At 40.8% G+C, this 21899-nt stretch overlaps 1 protein-coding gene across 1 annotated transcript; it reads right to left on the reverse strand.

Moving 5' to 3' along the window:
• Positions 1–313: 313 nt before the first annotated feature.
• Positions 314–21032, reverse strand: WEE2 (WEE2 oocyte meiosis inhibiting kinase). Its single transcript, XM_063308526.1, has 11 exons — positions 20676–21032; positions 16320–16519; positions 11399–11450; positions 9094–9266; positions 7068–7189; positions 5515–5661; positions 4671–4772; positions 3647–3732; positions 2589–2759; positions 2358–2500; positions 314–1317 (listed from the first exon to the last, which is right to left on the reverse strand). The coding sequence occupies exons 1-11, from the start codon at positions 21030–21032 to the stop codon at positions 1119–1121; spliced, it is 1752 nt and encodes a 583-aa protein (XP_063164596.1). The 3' UTR covers positions 314–1118.
• Positions 21033–21899: the final 867 nt, after the last annotated feature.

Raw genomic sequence — 21899 nt, forward strand, 5'->3', positions numbered from 1 at the left:
TTATTCACATGAGTGCAACTAAAAAAAAGCTCTCAATAGACTGTTGGCTGCCCAGCAGCTAGACATAAAACCATATTCAGGAATATCTAGGGAGCTTATATAAAAAGTTTGCAACTAGGTTTATAAATAGAATACTGAGCTTTGGACATGCAATACTATCCAGTTAAAATTTTGACTGGAACATAAGGTTTGCTTTATTGGAATTTTTTTTTACAAAATATCAACCCACACCAATGCTAGGACTCTAAAAAAAAAAGATGTATCTTCCATGTGCTTCAAATGTTCACACCAAGGCACCCAAACTGTATTTTCCGTATATCTGTCACTCATTGAGAATAAAGCAGACACCCTGTTTATGAACAAAACATGCTTAGCCTCCCTGCTATTGCACATGGAAAGAGATATCATCTGATTTGGAAATATATTTTCCTGAACTTCTGTACTTTATTAAATTTCATTCTCTTAGCCTGTTACATATAATATATTTTGCTCAAGTTGTGTTCTTTGTTTTGGGAACAGAATCCCAGAGTGGATCCCTGGCTTCTTAATTTTCACCAACTACAAGAATACCGGTTACCCACTGTTGTCTAAGAAGTTATCCCTTTAAACACTCTGCAAATGGTGATTTCTGACTTTAAAAAAAACCACAGCAGGATAGAGAGTTCTTTAAAATGAATGACTATAAAACCTAAACAAAGAAAGCCATGGCCTGTTCAGAAAATCCAAGGGAGAAAATATGCTAATCAATTTAAATGAAGCTTGACACCCTCCTGATACATGGAATATAACTCCCAGAATCGTGAGACCGATAATCCAATGCACTTGGAGAGCATCAAAGTTAAGGAAGTTCAGACTGAAGAATTGTTATGCTTAAAGTTGTTGCCATGAACCTCTTCTGAACTCTGTGTTTGATTGGGTCTATGAGTTATGGCTGTTAGGTTTAGAAGGCAAAAGAGAAGTTCAGAGAGGACTAAGGTGGTTTGCACTGTAGCGTAATAGAATACATTGTTCTCAACAGTGAAAGATCCAAACAGCACCATGATTCTTGAAGTCATGATGTATTAGGTAAAAATATGACTTTCTAAACCAAATGGGCACTTTTCACACTGAGATATATTTTAGTTATTTGAGTAACTAGCATAGCCTGGCCCTCGATAGCCACTGGCAGTAAAACTAAAGGATCGGGAATTTTTCCCTCCCACCAGACGCTTCTTGATGTTCTGGTGCCTTAAACTGATTCCAGATTCTTGTGCTCTGGTCCGTTCTAAAGATGGATCCTTTCGAAAGGCTTGGGCAATCCGGGCTGCTCTCAGCTCTCTGCACAAAAATAAGGTAATAGGATTAATAAGCAATCCAGTGGACCATAAAGGAATGAATGGAATATTTCCCAAAACTAAGGACACAGCCCAGTATGTTCAGCTTTCTTAATTCAACAGATGCTTCCTCATCTTGGAATATGGTGATCATCAGACCAGAGCTGCTGAATACAATCTGAAGTCAAATTTCCATGTGTTTCCTTGTCATGCAGCATGCCTTGCAATGGAGAAGAGCAGACTGACTTTGACTTGTGAAAGAAATGCCAATTCATCCTGTATAACAGGGGCACAGAGCCATGATGCCTCAGAAGACCTTGCGAGAATCATAAGACCTCCTCTCAACACTGCCTCTAAGAAGTCATTTTGCAGTAAAAGTTATTACATACAGGATAAATGTATTAACTAAATCCAAAATTTAGCAGTTAAATATAATTTTTATTCCATTCTTGCCTATTTGCTAGAGAGTGGTACTCTAGTCAAAGATCAGGCATGGCTCTTTACCGGGAAAAGTGAGCTAGGCCAGCACAAACAAGAAATTTTATCTAATTTAAATTAGTATTACTCCTATGTGCAATAATTGTCTCCTGTTTCACTGAAAATTACAAAAACTGGTGTCAGTTTTTGAAGAGGGTCTTGGGGACACCTGACTTACCCCTCCAATATAAGCTGTTGGGCTGCTACCCTCTCCACCTTGTTTCATGCATATACTGTAGTGTGAAAGGTGGCACTTAAAGGAGATTCACAGCAAGGATTCATGGAAAAGTCAACAATAAACAACTTCTATCAAAACAGTATGACTTTAACCTTCCAAGGGAAACTCAGCCTGTGTAATGTTTTGTTAAAGACTACAAACCCAACATATCTAAATTCTATAATGGTTGAGGGTGATAAAGGGATCAGGGTATAAAATTCAAATACAAGTCTAAGTAGCAGCTAGAGTAAGTTCTCCTCCAAGGAAGGAGTTAGCTTCCAAACCATGTTGTCCACAACTGTGTATCATTCACACATCTTCCTCTGCTATTAGAAAGCACAGGACTTCACCTTTCCAGCATAGCAGTTTTGAATTTCTCCACGTTGAGCTGTTTCTGAAGCTGGGCAGCCTTGCCAAGAGATGGTCGGAGGACAGGGTGCTTGGTTAGTGCAGCAGCTGATGGCCTCAATACTGGATCGGGATGAATCATAAGCTGATGTTCCAGAAAACAAAGGAGAAAGGTCTTTCACAACCATACTTTCAAGGCCAGTACTCTTTTTGACTCCCCCCAAAAAACTCACCTTGAGCAGTTCTGTAAAGTCACACGACAGTTGCTGAGGGATACGTGGAAGATTGCCTCTGCGGATGTGGTGCCACGGGGTGTCATTGGCAGGCAATGGACCAGCACCTGCCGCCAGAGCAATAGTTAAGGCAAGAGCAAAGATGTCTGCCTTGGGCAGATAGCAATATTGCTATGGAGGAAATAAGAGAAAACCCAGGCACCCGTGTCAGGTCACATTCAGTTAAGAAAAAATATATATTAAAAACATGGTAATGCACAGGTCTACGTAAATGGCAACTTGTTTCATAATTAACAGTTACGAATTGGAGCACAGAGATTTCTACTAATTTCTACAAACAGAATCTGATGCAAGTCTGGATTATTAGAATAGAAATACAGGACATATTGCTGCAAATTAATGGTGCTATAATCCAATTTATTTAAAGCTTGAAGGAGGCTGACTTTAATAAATTGATCTTCAGGTGTTAATACTTGCTCTGGAAGAGTTCCTACAATATTCCATAAGTATTTGTAGGAGTTATTTGATGTTCACCAGCAGATGTAAAGGAAACATTTTCATTAAATGCAAATCTGGTTACTAGGTTTTCACTGACATGTAATACAAAGTTGAAACACAAGTGGCAAAAATACTAGACCATGCCCATATTAGCTATAATACTGGAGTGGGAAACTCATTGTCCTCTAGAAGTTGTGGGCCTATAACCAGCATTAACCCTTGCCAGAATTACAAATGATTAGAGATAGAGGAAGCTCTACCACATCTGAACACCGATTCCTGACTTAGTTTTAGTGTATTCTCATTACATGCTATTAATTTTAATTTCCTTACCTAACTGCACCCAGATGGGTTTCTAATACCTGCATATAAGCCAATACGTTTGGACCTCTGAGACTGTAATGCCTCAATTCACGTCCTCGGACTTTTATTAAATTAAGATTAATGTATAAACCTGATAAATCTAAGTATAATAAGGAAGGAATAACATTGGAAGTGTCAAGAGAAGTTTCTGCTGTTTTAAAGGTTGCGGTGCAACCCCAAGGTCCTCCGAGTTTTACCTCTTGCAAGACTTCATTGGCCAAAAAGCAGCAATCTCCCTCCTCTACTTGTGGATTGGTTATGGATGTCACATGTCCAAGATCCCCTGCAAAAGGAGTACTGTCAGCCACAGAACTCATTACATGCACCACTGATTTTCAAAGGTTTCTGTATTTTGGACTTGTCAACTAAAGAACTCCCAGTATGTCTGCAGCAAAACTCTGTATTGGAAAATTCTGTGGCATATGTTTTAACTGCAGTTAAATAGGTATCATAGGAGCAAGAATATGTCTCATGTCTGCCTTATCTCAATCTGATGTCTTCTAAATGTATTTGACTTCAACTCTCATTCACACGTTTTCATCCTGGTTCTTTCTCTAAGAAGGTGATTGCCCAGAAGCACCAGGCATAGCATATTTGAAAGTTCAGGAATAACACTGCAAAGTCAAGACTGAGTTTACATTCCAGCAGAAGATGCTTTTTTTCTGAAACAAATATTGGATAGTTCATCCACCTGGAATATTTTTTGTAAAACACTGTCCTTGACTAAGCCTCCTCATACCAGAGGTTACTTAGGACCAAATATATATCTGAATTGTTATTAACAGTGCACTATAGAATTCATGCCAAAAATAGAAGAGTTATCACTTTGGCTATATTTTTACTGTGGACAGTGGCATGAGCTAACAGATTTCAGGCACTTCCAGATCACCAGTTTTTTACATCTCCCAGCCCTTCTGATTCTAATATAAAATGCGGCCAAGATTCATCCAGGCTATTTTAGGCATTTGCAATTCTATTCTGTCTTCCCTCTCTTGCAGCTCAGCTTGGCCTACAATGGCCCAGGCAAAGCAGGCAATTGTGTAACTGATCACAGTTAATTAGCAATAGACTAACTGAGACTCACTGGCTTCTAAACAGTAGATTAAAATTGTGTAGTGCAGCCTGCTCTAACACAGAAGAGAAAGGAACAGATGCTATTGGCAAAGTCTGTGCTGGGAACCAGTTGACATCCAGTGATCCAAAAGAAACCAAGTTACAAACCAATTTTATATATCACATTTGAGGCAGCAACCCCATCATCCTCGCCGTCACTCTCCTCTTGACCAGCAGACCCAGGCAGGCTGTGGCATATAAAAATGTTGCCTGCAGTTAACAAGAAATAGTGCAAGAATGCAGTACGCATGCAGATAACTTATATCAGCAACAGTCAATGTAGCTTGCAAAGTGTAAGCATCTGCACATCTCACCCCATAAAGGAGAATGTAGAAGTATAAACTAAGTTTCTGGGGGAAAAAATCTTGTCCCAAGAGGCAAGATAAGCAAAATCAGGATATGGGTAGAAAGCTAGATTAGTATATTGTGCAAATTGTCTATCAGTTTTTCTATACGGTAATGTACTAAGACAAGATTTGTTTAATAGAGATTTTTTAAAAAAACACAATTGGATGGTTCATTAAAACTAAACATTAATGCACAATATTTCTAAACCCAGGCAGAAAGAGACAAGGTCCAAGGATCTCTATTAAGTAGAAGCAATGATCATGCTACCTAAATCATAGTCAATAATTTATGGGTAAACTTTTAACTGAGAATCTGTAGCAATCTTTCAGAGCTCTGTTCCAGAATGCTTGCAGTTCCAAATAAATACGAGAGAGGAAATCTCAAAACCTTAAGTGGGCTTCCCCAAATTCATGATCACATGCTAAGTGCACCATCAACAAGTTTTAATTTGGCCTAGTTACTCTAGGCAAAATCTACACCATAGAGTTGTTGAAAAAACTGGAGGAGGAAGAATTATGTATGCTACCATGAGGCTCTGAGGCAAAGATGGGCTAAAGATCTAATAACTCTAATGAATAAAGCATTACTGAGCAGACATGCTTACTGGGTTTAATATCCATATGAACCAGGCCAGAAGTGTGGATGTATTTCAGCCCCATGGAGACTTGCAACAAGATTTCCTTCAGCTCAGATTCTTTGAAATAATCTGCTGTCTTTGAATTTTCCAAAATCACATCCTGAAGGCTCCCACCTGTGGAAAACCAAGCTTTCATACACAGCAAAGTTATTCTGTCCTGTCTGACTGGCACATAGCACTTTCCCCCGAGTCACTAATTCCCTTTGGGAGCCCTTCCACACAGACATTATTGCCACTCTCCACACCCTCAGAGCTGTTCTTTGCAAGGCCTGCAAATGTACTTACTGCTGCTGTTGGGATAACAGCCAGAGATGACCTACACCCTTTCCACCTAATCAAAAAAGAAGTGCAGATACCATCTCTTTCCCCACCCATCTGTCTTCTTGTCTAGTAGTGCCACATTCATTTGCAAGATGAAAAAGAGAAGGAAACCAATATGCCTGCCCAAAACATGGTGCAAGGTCACCATGGCACTCTAGAGGCATTGCAGCCAAGGAGGGAGTAAATCATGGAGCTGGGCATTAGTGGGAGCTCCCACCAATGAGAAAACTGCCTGACCCAAAACCCTGAAGAACTCAAGCAACTCAAATTACAAAATGGAAGTTTCCCAGTTTGAGAATTAGCTTGGGTGTCCAGCACTGCACCAGCATAGGACCAAAGTGACACAGTGCCACCTATGGGAGTGGTCCTAAAGTCCTGTGTGACCCATACAATATGAAGATTTAACCAGCTTCTCTCTTCCTAGTGCTCCAGGATGTCTAGGACTGGCTTGAATTTTGGAAGCTGAAGTCCAACAAGTACAAAATGCACCAAGTTGGGAAAAGGTGAATAATGAAGAAAGCTGACATGAAAACATTATGAAAAGTAATCACATTTGCTATTCTTATCAGGTTTCAGATAAAGATTTGTTAGGATACTGCATAAACAACAGCATCCAGGTTTGGATTGACAACTATGTTGTGATGTTAGAAAAGGGCTTGGGGCAATTACCATAGAAAAACAATTTGGTTTCTAATCAGAGAGCTCCAATATTCATAAATTACAGACTCGGAATAGCAGCATATCGGCCAAGTTTCCTAAACCAAAGTCACCTGTGTATATGCTGCAGGAAGATCCAACTAATGGCCAAGCCAGCAAATATACATTGACCTGATACACGCTGCAGATTGCATGAAAGAATTATGCTTAAGTCCTGATTCTCAGGTGGACCACTTTAAAAAGACTAGGAGTTAGAAGCACATCTATTTTTTCCCATACCTTCTCTTATGACAATTCTTGATACCCAAACTCATTAGTGCTAGACTTAAAGCCCACAAATATTAAACATTTGTCAACCTGGAATCTTTCACCCTATTACAAAGTACTAAACTACAAGCCCTATAATTTCCAAGCAGCGTGGAAATCTGATGCAAGAAGGCCACCATGTTATCCACACGGCTGAACTGCATGAAGGACTTCATAACGTTTTCCTGGATTTGGCGCTGGGTAGCAAAAATCTTCAGAGGAACCCATCTCCTTACCATTGCAGTGCTCATTCTGTATGATCATGTGATCATCTTCTGCCCAAGCAGAGTAGTAGCGGACGACGTGGGGATGATGGCCAAGTACTGCATGGGCATAGACTTCCCGCAAAGCCATCTGCCTGTAGGCAGACACAGAAAGAGAGACCCACAATTCCAACTGTGATACTGTTATGAGATTGGGATTTTGCCAGAAACGGGTTTCAAGAAGCTGTTATGGAGATGCCTTAGCTTGGTTCCCACAGCAGAGTATACTGGAAATTTTGTAGTTCAGTGTGTGGTCGGAACCCAGCCATTATCTTAGCATGTTGTGCAAACCAGGTCAGCATGTTAAACTATGTGAACACAAGAATTGGGTATTATAAGCCAAATTTAGTATGTGCAGAACCAGCTCTTTAGTAACCAGCAAAGCTAGAAAGCAATCATTCTTGGTAGGGAAATTACAGGCTAATTGGTTAGGAAATGTTTGCAAAGGACTGTGGCTTTCTTTTCTCTTACAGTACAAGCAAAGAATGACTTACTCTTTTATAGGAAGGACAGAGTTTATGGATATAGGTACTTCCAGGTAAGGCTTTTCCTTGCAATCATGTGTGTGTGCCTTCAAGACAGTTTTTAATTCCTGGCAACTGCCTGGGCTAGTCCGTGCAGAGTCCTTGGCAAGGTTTTTCAGAAGTGGTTTGCCATTGCCTCCTTCCTAGGGCTGAGAGAGCATGACTGGCCCAGGATTACCCAGCTGGTTTTGTGCCTAAGGTGGGACTAGCCCAGTTTCTAGCCTGATGCCTTAACCACTACACCAAACTGGCTCTTCCTTGCAATCATTCTGCCTCATCTGCAGAATTCTGTGGTGGCTGTTAATAATATTATTAGGAGTAGGTGCCATTCAACGAGAAGAAACCTAAGAAAGATATAGGCTTTTCTCATCAGGCTAAGCCATAGTTTGCTGAGCTAGGGTTTATCAAAAGTCCTACAATTGGTTGGGTTCTCATAACTCTCTAAACCATCATTTATTAACCACAGCAGCTGAGTTCAGTCAACCCATGAAGCCAACACTGAGCAAATCACTTTGCTTAGTGCAACACAGGAATCCAGTTTCAGAGACAAAAATCTGTGTATATAACCTAATAGCAGTCCAATGTAAGCTCCAATGTGAGAGTGTTGATTTTTGACCATTTGGATTGTACATCATATGATGCTCATTTTATCTGTAAATAAAGTCCAGTATTACATGATGCCATAAAACTCTAGGGATTTCCTTTCAAGTGATGGATGAAATATAGAAAACTTGAGTAATTTTTACAGCATTGAACATGAATTAAAGCAGTAGCGCCCAACCTCAGTCAGCTTGCAAGTTGCACTAGGTTTTACACAGCACATTAATATGGCACTCCAACAGTGAGTAGAGAATAACCTAAAAAGAGTGAATGGGTGCCTCAGAGCTTCCACTTTTCCCCTTAATCCACCACCCCACATTTCAAAGTATGAAAAATTGGGAGCAAAGTGTTTGACCCTTCTTACTCTGAGGGCCTTAAAAGATGTTTGGCCACATACTTTTGCATCCATGAACCAAAGAAAAGCTGCTTTGAAAGACAATATGAAAACTGTACTTCTAGGCAGACGGTGGTTTTAAAAATCTACAGCTGACCTTGGAAAAAGGTAAACAGTCCAGTTAATACTTGAATGGGAGCCCTCCAAGAGACCCCAGGACTATAAAGACGACTAAGAAATTTTTAAAAATATCCCAGAATGCAAGGGCAAAACCACATCCATATTGCTACCAAGAAAACAACATGGACGGATCCATTCATGTAATCACCAAGAATTAAGATCAACTCAGGAGAGACATTTTCAAAGCCTGGCTAAATGCTATTGATCTGTATACTGCCAAGAAAGTATAACAGAAGATGTCCTGTATAGTTTCAGGAATTCAGAAGCAAATGTTGCCTGGGAAGACAGGATTATAATCCATCATTAGAGGAGGAAGACTGGGTTGTACAGAGATATGTATAATTTTACCCTGTAAACTTACTCATCTGAGGACCCAGCAAGGGGTTTCTTTGAGCGTTTGATGGCATAGACACACCCATCCAGTCTTTTGATGCACTTATAAACAGAACCAAATTCCCCCACACCAATCTTCTCCAGCTCTAGGAACTCCTTCTTGTAGCGGGAAACCATGTTGCTCTCACGCAAGAGGAATCTCTAAGGATGGATGAGAAGAATACATAAGGCTGCAGTGCTCACCAAAGATCAAGCAGAGCTTGATGATTTCCTGTAATACAAAATCTTAGTTCAGGTTCCTCTATAGTCACTGCCATTATTTACCCTTGCCTTTCCTAATTTGACAGCCTCCAGATATAGAGGACTGTATTCCATGTTCATCCTTTTTTAAGTGTATTTCTTTGGACAGTCCACAATTACCTAGGTTTACACAATATACTAAGAAATAAGCCATGATTTTCAAACCATAGTCACTTCCAGCTTCTAGCCTGGAAACGAACAGCCATACTATGGGGCATAGTGCCGTGGAAGGCATTCTATGGCAGTCCAGATGTTTGTAAATTAAAATGTCAAGCATCCCTAAGAAGCGTGGCCAAGGTAAGGGATGCTGGGAGTTGTAGTTCAATATCTGGAACACTATACAGCAACCTTAGCCATTTTAAGATGTGTGGACTTCAGCTTCCAGAATACCCCATTGCTGGCTGGAGTACTCTGGGAGTTGAAGTCCACACATCTTAAAATGGCTAAGGTTGAGAAACACTGCTATACAGTATCTATCTCTGACTTAGGGCATTATGTAAACCCAGTCACAATCTAATATGAATGCCTGCAACTGTCTTCTATATCCCATCTTTACACTCTGACCAGGATGACTTCACCACCAAGGCAGGCTTTTCCCCAGTTTTTAGGTCCTTAGCCAATTTGCTTGAACAAGAGATCTGGAGATCTTGAACACCTGCATATTCTGATGACAGTTTTAGGTGGTTTGTTGACAATATTGCTCTGTGAATAAAGTCTGTGTGCACTTGGACTAGGAGCCCACCCTTTCTCAAGGCCAAGGGGAAAAAAGATGCTGAAGAAAGCCAGGATCGGCTTGGTTTCCTACCAGGAGAGGGCAATGTTGCTTTATCCCTTAAACATTTCTAGTGGAAAACAAAAATCCACCTTGTAAACCCTAGTAGTTGTGCACTGACTCAAGGGGAAGGGAGGACAATGGGATTTTTGCAAAGGAGAACACAACAGCAGAAGGTATTTACTGCTCAGTAAAACTGTCCTGTTTCCTTCCCCCACACCATAAAGCTCTTTAAAGAGCTTTGTCTTCATTACCTTTTCAATTAGAGACTTTTAATTGCCTAATTTCTCCTGCAGTAATTAGTAGTCATTTGTAACAATGGTAAGAAAAGAATTCAGCGTTCAACAAACTAGTTTTCTTCCCAACTTCCAAGCTTTCTTCTCCTTAACAGGTCACAGCTTTCCATAACTACAGATTGGAGGTGGAACAATGTTTTCTTATTTGATTATAGCAATCCACAATAAAAGCAGCCAAATGCATTTAAAAAGTGAGGTTTTGCTTAGAAGACTAATTAAAATACAAAATGTATACGTTTAACTGAATTAATGAAAGTGTCAAATAATCAAATAAGAAACTTTTTTTTTGTAATTGGGATTTTCTTAACCTTCAGAACATTCTTTTCACTTATAGTAAAACTGTATATATACTGTGGTTTGTGTTCCAACCCAAAACATTTTACAGAAAAAAACTACCATTAGCACTAAAATGTGACTTCAACATAGATATTAGAAGTGTCCTCATCACACCTGAAGGCAGTACATTAGTTTAGAGAGAGAAGTCACAATACCTGGAAGGTCTCTGTCCTCCAATTTAGCAGAACCGCAGATGGCTCCTGCGCATTGACCATCTGCCACATGAAATAATTTTCTTTTTGCAATAGTTGGGCAATCTCCCAGATTGAAGTCTACAGGTGTTGCATATCCTAGCATACGGATATGCAGTGCTTTGGATTTGATTCTAACGAAGTGCAATAGAGTGACATGGTACCTCCTTAAGGCAGCCGCATCATTTCCCAGGATCGTGGGGAGCCATATGATTATCTACAGCCCTTACAATGACAACCACATTGCACTACTGCCCTCTTCATTTCTTTCTCCCTGCACACACTAAAGCACGTGTAACATGAATTAAAATGTAGATTTTTTTTTTGAAAATATGTTCCAGATCATGATTTGTCTGCTGCTCAAGGATAGTGCAGATACTTTCAAGAAAATTAAGCAAAATTGGGTGATTTGTGTATCTCTGTGATCACATTACTCACCTTGGCAGGCAATTCCAGCTCCATTGGTCCATCTTTTTGCTTGGGATCCTCTCTAAAATGATACATTTAATCATATGCGTTAGTTTTATATTGCAGTGATATAGCTGTGAACCTGCAGTTTCGCCTTCTAAATATTTAAATATTAGTAGTTTCTATGGGTACCATATCTGGGTTGCTGTGGATCCAGATAGCCGCTACATGGCAGCAAAGAGTTTTCAGTAAGTTTTTGCTACCATCTACTTATTATTAGATGTTTTGCAGCCCAGTTCTAGTAGCCCTATTATTTTCAGGATGTACTCAGGCTCTACGAAGGATTTATACAGACATTTCTGCAGATCCACATGCAAAGAACACAAAAACCTTCATTCTAGAACCTTAGTAAAAGCACCCCTGAACTTGGGAGATAATGTTACAAATTTAGATTTGTCATGAAGGAACAATTTCCTATTATTTGGAAGAAGATATGGGGAATAACAGTATGCTGTTGTAAGCTGGCTTGGAAGGAAGCCATCTCCAACTATGGCAGGTCTGCAAGATCAGGTCAGACATCATTTTATTTCTATGTATGCAGATGCATGGGTAACTCCTGCAGTGAACTGGGGAGAGCACCATGACCAAACACTTAACGGTGAGAGTCTCTGCTGTTGCAGTCCTCAGTGCAGCCCTCAGTGAGGGCTCAACCTTTTCTTTCTATACTAGGCCAACAAACTAAGGATGGATCTGCAAGACAGACTTAAATTTTATATCTCTTTCCAGACAACCTGGGAATTATAATTCTGCAAAAAGAGATATTAAGGATTTATCCTATTTAACATCTATATGAAGCTGCTGGGTGAGGTCATTTAGCAGCATGGGGTTTGGTATCATCAGTATGCGAATGATACTCAGCTATACATCTCCACCCCATGCCAAGCAAGTGATGCTGTTCAGGTGCTTGCTCAGTGCCTGGAGGCTGTAAGGGCCTGGATGAGGAGAAAGTGACTGCGACTGAACCCTAGCAAGGAGGCGCTGTTGTGGGTCTTTGCCACCACCTCCCAAGGTCAGAAGAGTTGACATCTATGGCTCTGGGTGGGATAGCACTCCCCTGGACAGAATTGGTGTACAATTTGGGGATCCTCCTGGATTCACAGTGCCTGCTAAAAGAGCAAGGAGCAGCCATGGCCAAGGGGGCATAAATTCTTCTTGTATACCAATTGCACCCATCCTGGAGTAGGTGGACTTGCTCATGGTCACTCATGCCTTAGTCACTTCCCCATTGGATTAATGCAATACACTCTATGTGGGGCTGCCCTTGAAGACCATCCAGAAGCTGCAACTACTCCATAATGCAGCAGTGCATGAAGTTCTGGGTGCCCCATAGTTTGCCCAAGTTAGACTTCTGTTGCATGAGTTGCACTGGTTCCAACTTGCTTTCCAGGTGCAATTCAAGATGCCGGTTATTACCTTTGAAGCCCTACATGGCACAGGGCCAGATTATTTGTGGGACCGCCTCTCCCCGAGGGCATCTGCTCACCCCACTAGGTCAGATAGAGTGGGCACGCTCCAGATCCCTTCCCTTAAATGTTGTCATCTGATGGGACCTCGGAGGGGTGCCTTCTCTGTAGCCCCAGACTTTGGAATAGCCTCCCATTCAAGAAGACCCTACTCTTTTAGCCTTCCAGAAGTCTGTGAAGACCTGGTTCTTCCCCCAAGCATTGGGCTAGGATAGTGTTGAGTCAGGAAGTTAATACTTTGGTTGGTCTGGTGCCTGGTGTGAAGAGTTGTTCTACTATTCTATTGTTTGATTGGTTATTGTGAGCCACCTAGGATCACCATGTGAAATCTGTGGCCATATAAGTTCATAAATTAAAATAAAATAAATCTGTAATAGAAAATCCCCAACTCCTGACCAAACTGTTATTTCTAGCATTCTTTGGAGAAAATCATGATTGTTTATACAATGTGACTGACATGGATAAGTATGCCATTTGTCATAAATGATAGTGCTGTTTGTTTTCCCCTTACTTCCTGTGGCTAACTGCAGAATGAGTATAAATGTGTGTGGATTTTAATTTTAATTAATAGTAAAAAATAAAATGTAGTACCCCCACATCCCACCCTAATCTTCAGGTGGTTTAGGAGTTTAGCTTTGAAGGTTAGGCCAAAGGTTTCTAAGAAATATATAGAGAAGTTCTTAATGTGAAGCTTTTGCTGACCAACACAATTCTCTTTGACATATAGCAAAAGCAACTATTTCAATTAAGGTGATGGTATTGAAAACTTTCTGTCTTTGGATAGTCTTGTCTCACTGATTTGTCTGCTGAGACCTTGTAGAATCAAACTAGATGGGGAACTTGTAGGTCAATCATCCTACTGCATACACGGCATAGAAATTCAAAGTGAAAATACTTGATGGCTGTCTAGCCTCTCTGAAAGACATACAATTCATGTTACACTGTGGAGTCCTTGGTGCTTTGAGCCTTGTTTTCTTGCAGACTTTTCATTGCCAGACTAGGCAACATCTTCAGTGCAAGGGAGTGGGCCTTGCTCTCAGTTTATATACTGTGGCTTGCCCTGCTTGTGTTGGTGGGGGTGTTGTTCTCTCCTTGGGAGTTCTTTGATTGGGCTGTTGTTTGCTGCTTGGTTGATTGACTGAGTTAATGGTTCCTTGATTAGGGTGTATTGTGCTGTTTGATGGTTCATCTGGTGTTAATCCTAGTGTTGATTTTTGCATATCTGGGTGTTGATTGCTGGCAAGGGAGTGTACTGGTCTTTTGGCTTTTCTATTGTCTCTTCTGGATGGTACATAAATGTTGTTTAGCTCTGTGTGTCTGCTGATGGCTGTTTTGTCTGAGTGCCAGGCTTCCAGGAATTCTCTGGCGTTTTTGGATTTGGCTTGGTTTAGGATGCTCACAGTTTCCCAGTTGAAGCAGTGGTCGAGTCTGTCCATGTGTTGTGAGATTAAGGAGTTCTCATCGTGTCTTCTGACTGCTAGTTGGTGTTGATGGATGTGCTCTGCTAGTCTTCTGCCTGTCTGTCCTACATAGTGGCTGTTAGTCTTTGTACTGTATGTTGTAAATAACTCCTGTTTTTTCTCCTTGGGCTATTGGGTGTTTTGGGTTACTTAATATGTTTTGAAGAGGTTTAGTTGGTTTATGTGCTATGGTGATGCCATGCAGTTGTAACAGTCTGTTGGTGGCTTCCGAGATGTTTCCGATGTATGGCAGTGTTACCCTTTTCATAGCTTCTCTTGGTTGGGTTGTAGTGGGTTGGGTGGTGAGGCACTTTTTGATGTTGAGTGGGTATCCATTTTGCTGGAAGATGCTGTACAGATGATTTGTTTCCCTTTTCTGGCATTCTGGGTTGCTGCAGTGTGTAAGTGCTCGTCTGAATGCTCTTACACAGCTTCTCTTGTGGGAGGTTGGATTGTTACTTTGGGTAACAAGCTACTGTGGGTAGCTTTCCTGAAGACTTGTGTTTCTAACTTGCCATAATTTCTTCTACTGATGAAGATGTCCAGGAATGGTAGTGTGTTGTTGTTTTCTTCCTCCCTTGTGAATTTTGTTCCATTAAAGATGTCGTTGATGGTTTCGTGAGTTTTTTTCCAGTTGTTTCTTTTGTATTATGACGAAAGTGTCATCTACGAACCAGATCCACACTTTGGGTTGTATGTGTGGGAGTGTTATCCTTTCCAGATGCTGCATCACAATCTCTGCTATAAGGATGGCAAGTTAGAAACACAAGTCTACAGGAAAGCTACCCACACCAACCAAGTGCTCCATTACCAAAGTAACAATCCAACCAGTACACTCCCTTGCCAGCAATCAACACCCAGATATGCAAAAATCAACACTAGGATTAACACCAGATGAACCATCAAACAGCACAATACACCCTAATCAAGGAACCATTAACTCAGTCAATCAACCAAGCAGCAAACAACAGCCCAAAGAACCCCCAAGGAGAGAACAACACCCCACCAACACAAGCAGGGCAAGCCACAGTATATAAACTGAGAGCAAGGCCCACTCCCTCTTTGCACTGAAGATGTTGCCTAGTCTGGCAATGAAACGTCTGCAAGAAAACAACAAGGCTCAGAGAGCACCAAGGACTCCACAGTTCAACCCTGAGCTACAAATATAGCTTCGATTGGTATCATGTTACACTGGTTAGCCCTGCTGAGCCTCTTCATAAACCTACAGGAATGAATATTTTTGGAAATATCCTACCTCTTGCAGCTTTCCATTGCAAAAAAAAAAAAAGGGGGTGGGACCAGAAACAGCAAGCAAAGTGTTCTGAAAAACGTGTCAAACATTTCTATTCATCTTGTTGATGAGCCCAGTATGCTGCTGAGAATGTTCAATATTCCTTGGAACAGAGATTTTGAGAGTCAGTGGATCACTAGTACTTCTCTACAAAGAACATTCTTCAAGCACCTGGATGTTACATAGCAGAAGGACAGGACCTGCTTTCTATCTATTCATACAGGACATAGAATAATGGTCTGTGTTATAGGAAGGCAGAGTCCAGCTGAACATTAGGAAAAATTGCCAAACTGTAAGAACAGTTCAACAGTGGCCCGAATTACCTAGGGAGGTGGGGTGGTTCCACTGTGTTGGATGTACCTAAACAGAGACTAGACAACTATCTGTCATGGATGCTTTAATTTGGATTTCTATATGGGTCAGTGAGTTAGACTGAACAGTCTAAATCAGTGTTTCTCAACCTTGGCAACTGGAAAATGTGTGGACTTCAACTCTCAGAATTCCCCAGCCAGCCATGCTGGCTGGAGAATTCTGGAAATTGAAGTCCATACATCTTCTAGTCACCAAAGTTGAGACTGGTCTAAATGGTGTCTTCTAATTTTATAATTCTCGGAGATGACTACCTGATCATCCTAAATTGCATCCTTTGAGAAATATCTTAGGAAGAAAACACTCACGACTCCCCTCTGGCTTTCCTCTTGCCACTGGGATGGAAGACCATCTGTCGATATGATTCAGGTGTAAATGGATTAATATTAACCAAAGAAGCTGGAGGAGCCTCATATGGATCAGGACAAGAAGCGAATCGCAAGTTCCTCATCTCCTTGGAGGGAAATTTTCCCACAGGTGAAGGGAAAGCTGTCTTACTTAACAGACTCTAGAGCGAAAAACAAACAAACAAAAAGATTGCCAATGGGGAAATCTCTACAGCACCAGGATTTTACAACTGCTCAACTTATAGGGAGAAAGACCTAATATTCCCAATATCAAAATACATTATGCAGTACCCTATTATATTTCAGAATTGTAGTACACGCTGAATACAGGTAGTCCTTGCTTAATGACCACAATTGGGACTGGCATTTTGGTTGCTAAGCAAAGCGGTCATTAAGTGAATCCAACCTGATTTTACAACCTTTTTTGTGGTGGTGGTTAAGCAAATCACCACAGGTGTTAAGTGAACCATGTGGTTATTAAGCAAATCATGAAGTTCCCAATCGATTTTGCTTGTCAGAAGCCAGCTGGGAAGGTTGGAAATGGCAATCACGTGACCACATGATGCTACGACGGTCATAAATGAGAACCAGTTGCCAAGCCTCCAAATTGTGATCACGTGACCATGGGGATGCTGCAACGGTTAAGCGTGAGGACCGGTTGTAAGTCGGTTTCTTTCAGCACCTTCATAAGTCCGAACCGTCACTAAACAAATGGTTGTTAAGCAAGGACTACCTGTACAAGAACCTTTTTACTAAACCAGTTCAGATTTTATCTAATGCAGTCAGAAGATCTTGTGACATTCGGATTAGGGAAAAATCCCAACATCTACAGTATCATCTAGAGCCAGTTTGGTCTAGTGGTTAAGGCAAAGGCCTAGAAACCAGGAGTCTGAGAGTTCTAGTCCCGCCTTGGGCACGAAAGCCGGCTGGGTGACCTTGGGCCAGTCAGTCACTCTCAGCCCAACTCACCTCACAGGGTTGTTGTTGTTCTGGGGAAAATAGGAGAAGGAGGGAGTATTAGGTATGTTCCCCGCCTTGAGTTATTTATAAAAATAATAAAGGTGGGATAGAAAATAACTAAATAAATCTGCTAAATGATCCCACCTCACAGAAAGCAAGGATTTCCCTCTCCACTTTACAGAGAAGGGACGAAGAATGCTTTTTAGTGTACTATCTTCCAAAGACTGTAATGCCTTGCCCCTAGGTGGCACATTCCAGCAAGGACCTTATCAGTTGATTCTGCTCAATCCATCAGCTAGACTACAATCAAGGACCTTTCCACACACAAAGGCTGCACAGATCAGAGATCAACACTACCCTTTCAGGTCCCTGCAAGCTGTGGGGCTTCCAGAGGCCAGTGCATATTGATCCAATTCATTTTTGGAGTTAATTCCCTCAGCTGCTATTCAACAGAAAATACAGCAGTGGTAGAATGGTTGTTTTTCTTCTGTAGGTGCAAGGTGAGCACTGACTCATTCTGCTTCCTGGGATTTCCCCTCCCCTCCTGAAGGGAAGAGCATGGAGCCTTCCTGCTATTCCCCCACTGCTTTCTGCTTGAATTGAGGTACACCTCGGTTGTCTCCACACATTTCTGTGCATATTATTTTCCTTGTCATGTTAAGCAAGCGCAGCTAGGGTAGAACAAGGGGAAGACAAGACACTGGTTTAGCTGCCATTTTTAGCACTCCCCTATGAAAGGAGATGCATAGTTTACAGAATAGTTTTAGGGAACTGCGTATAAAGGGTTAGACGATTAGTCCACAAGTCAGTATTGGATACATGGAGATCGCAAGCTGGAATCTTTCCCAGCTATGTACTATGCATGGCTGGAGCGCACATGAATGACTTGCATCCAATCCCTAAATTACGCTTTCTGAGCCATTCTGGAGGGCTCTTCCTTATTTGCAGCCTGAAAATCAGGAGTCAACTATGAACCTCAATTTCCTGTTAAGCAGTGTCTTTGTCAGTTATACAGGTTTAGAAATCAAGGAGAGAAAAATGCCTCATTGCTGATCTTCGTATTGTAACAGTAAGTTATTTCTGACAGCAAAGCCTTAATCTAGGCTCAGGATGCTCATGCAGTCTTTAGACATCCATCCAAATTAGCAGAGAGATGAAGTGGAATTTTCAAATAGTTCCATTTCAAATTTTAAGAGAGCAAAACAGAATTAAATAATGCACCAGGATCATACCACTATACCCTGCTGGGACTCTACATCCAAGCCTGGATGACAAAATGTCAGGAGGTGCTTTGAAGTACAGCTCTACCTGCAGTGCTGCATTGAGTCATCTTGATAGTCAAAGGATCAAGAATAAAGGTGAACATTCTCTCGATCCCTAGCTATTCATCCACAAAAATAGAGGCATTGCTTTCATAATGATAGATGGGATGGAGCTCCCAAAATGCATTGGCACCTAGCCCAGCATCACCTCTGAAGCAGATGTATGGTACATTTTTATCTCCCCTTTCCACCATGGAGCCCAGAGGAATATTGCATCATTCTCTTCCCTGTCACTTGTTTTATCCTCACAATAATCCTGTGAGGTACATTCAGCCAAGTGATAGTGACTGGCCCGTTGTTGGCTCAGAGATTATGAGAGTGGAAATCCAACCCATCCTGTGGGCACCAAGTTGGGGGAGACTGCTCTAGATAATACTGAGCTACGATAAATGGGTAAATGGTTTAGCTTAGCATAAAGCAGCTTTCAATTCTCAAAGGAGTCACTGTGGAACCCAGGATTCACAGTTCAACCCTTCCACACAATTGTCCACTCCCAAAACTGGACAGAAAAGTAAGCATACAGCACCTATTGTTTCTTCTTCTCACCTGGCCAGAAAAAGAAAGTGGCAATTGTAAGAAAAGCAGAAGGACAATGCTTTTATCAGTGATAAACTCATTAGCCAGCTACTCATGTCAATATCATACAACCCTCATCCCTAACTTCTCAGCTTTGTCCATATCTGGAGCAGTTGCATTTGAGAACCAACAAAGCTTGGAAGTCTAGCGAATTTCCAAACAAGTCTGAGTCAACTTCAAGCACTCTTAGTTTCCATGCCTCAGATCAATTCAGAGGTTTCTAAGTAAATAACCTCTTTGAAGTTTTGCCCAGCCTTAAGTCCCAACCACCTAGTTAGGAAACACTGGCCCATATTTAGTGTAGGAGGGCATGCAAGAACATAATGAATCTTGATAATGGAACGGTAGGTATATCCACCATAGTTCTGTTTATGTTTACCATCTGTTCCACACTGAGTAGGGAGATAATGACGTCCTCGTGATGACTATATGGGTATAACCATACAGTTTTCAAGGAATGATTCCTGATTAAAACATTGTGTTTTTCAAGAGAATTGCCATAATTTACCCCTTGCTTACTTTTTGGGAGGCTTTGGAGATATGCAGATAAACATGAAAAATAACATTATATAATCTGCCTTCTATTTCAATTGTTGGAGGTTTGTAATCCAGATGTACTGCCATATTTTAAAATTCCCAATGTGTTATATTGTACCTAAGTTACTCATGAGCATGAGATGCGGCATTTAAAGAGGTAATTAGTTTAAATGACTAACTTTAGTCATATTAATTTCAGTGAGACTTAGTTATGACTCTGAATAATTAGTTACTACAGTGTATGACAACAACTAGCTGACCTTGGCTGAGTTTAAAAAACTAATCAGGGTTGGATTTGATTGGGACTTGGATGAGAAACCATTAGCAATCCTAATAGACTAGATTGGAAAGTTGAAGGGGAAAAAAGCAATTTGGTATTGCTGCCAAGAAAACAGCAGGCCCGTAGGGAACACAAAGGGTCAAGCTCCAATTGAGGTGTTTGTTTCTTTAGCTTAACATGAATGCTGCCCATTAGTATGCATACATTAAATAAAATGTATTATGCAGTATAGTCTAATAAAACATTGTTCATGCTCTGACATATATAATACATCATTTTATTAAAATCTCACAATGTGCCTTTCGTTGCTCTTCAAGCAGCAAGCCTAGATTCATCTTTCTGAAGCATATTACTATGTCTGGGCACACTGTTTGGGATTCACCAAACAACTCAAGGCTGAACATTGTTGGAGGAATGTGTAGCCTCTCCTCTAAGGAACTCATAAACTCTGAGCGCCAGGAGCTGGCATGACCAATTTCAGTTAAAACAGCAGATATGTTTTACTGAATACAACCCCAGAAGCAATTAGCAATATTAGGTTCTAATTATGATGAAAGACTGAAGATCAAGAATATGCTCTTAGTTGGTTTGGATACTCTCAGAAGAACAGCTTGTGAATTATTATTGTCATCATCACCATACCTTTGGAGTATTCGGGGTATCACAGAGTTGCAGCTTCTGCCAAGTGACATAATGCAAAGGAGTTCCAGGATAATCTTCCAAAGGGACAGTTTTCTTTCTCAAAGATCCCCTACATTCCCTGATAGGATTCACCCAAGAAGTTTGGCGTGCCGGAGAGCAATCATTCAATTGTCTCTGTGGGGTCACTGGGACAGGACAATTCGTTCTCCAGTTCTGAAACTCACAATTTTTCTGTGGAGTGACCTGCTTCATATCTTCCACCCTTAAGCTATTATCCTCTTCCAACTCACTGTCTTCTCCACATCTGGAAAAATCCAGCCTCTGTATGAGTTTGCTACTGCTGATCCAATCATCCATTGCAGCTGAAAAAGGGACAAAGACATATGTTAAGCCATAATTATAGTGTACTGACTATGGCTTAGAGAGGCTTATCATGGCTCATGCATGGTGTTAATAGATTAGTGCAATAGATAAACCCAACCAAAATCATAATCTGGATTGATATACATCAACTTATGCTTTGCTTAACTATGATTTGGTTAAATCCCAAGCATCTGGATTTAAACATAAAAACAATGGCTCACAGATTTCAAATGTTAGATTCAAAAACCACCTTAAGATTCAGCATAATGTGTGCATTCACCCAGAAAGTATATCATGTATAGATATGAACTCTGTGCAGTAACCATCACAATCCTGAAATCAGATATGCTGAGCTTGCCTCCTAGCTGATAAACTTGTTTCTTCAAACCAAGCCCAATTCTTTAAAAAGCTTTTCTTCTCATCTCTCAAGGACTTGGTTAGCACTCTTTATAAACTATCTTGATTTGCTCCTAATCAGATAACTACTGCTAGCAGTTCAGAGCCAAGCTTTATATACAGAGCACCATTTTGAAAAGCCCCTTAATTTATATTCAGATTAAAATGAACACTATCTGGAAGGGTAAATAGCCTTTTAAAAAAAGGACAGACCTCTATTTTTCAGTGAAATCCTGGCACAAGATTCTATTAAAACCAACATGCTGAGTATACTAAAAAGGGAATAACCTTATTTAATACTCTACAACATATTTCCAAGTAAGCATGAATGGAATAAGGTATGTACTCATTCAAAGCAAGGTTTAAGCATGCAAGGTTTAAGTCAGGTAGCTGATATATAAGCAAAACAAAGAAAGGTTGGACATAATGTCTCTTTTATGTAGTCTCCCAGTCACAGAAGAAAAG

This window comes from Candoia aspera, chromosome 7 (genome assembly GCF_035149785.1).
Source record: "Candoia aspera isolate rCanAsp1 chromosome 7, rCanAsp1.hap2, whole genome shotgun sequence".
In the NCBI taxonomy this organism is placed as follows: Eukaryota; Metazoa; Chordata; class Lepidosauria; order Squamata; family Boidae; genus Candoia; species Candoia aspera.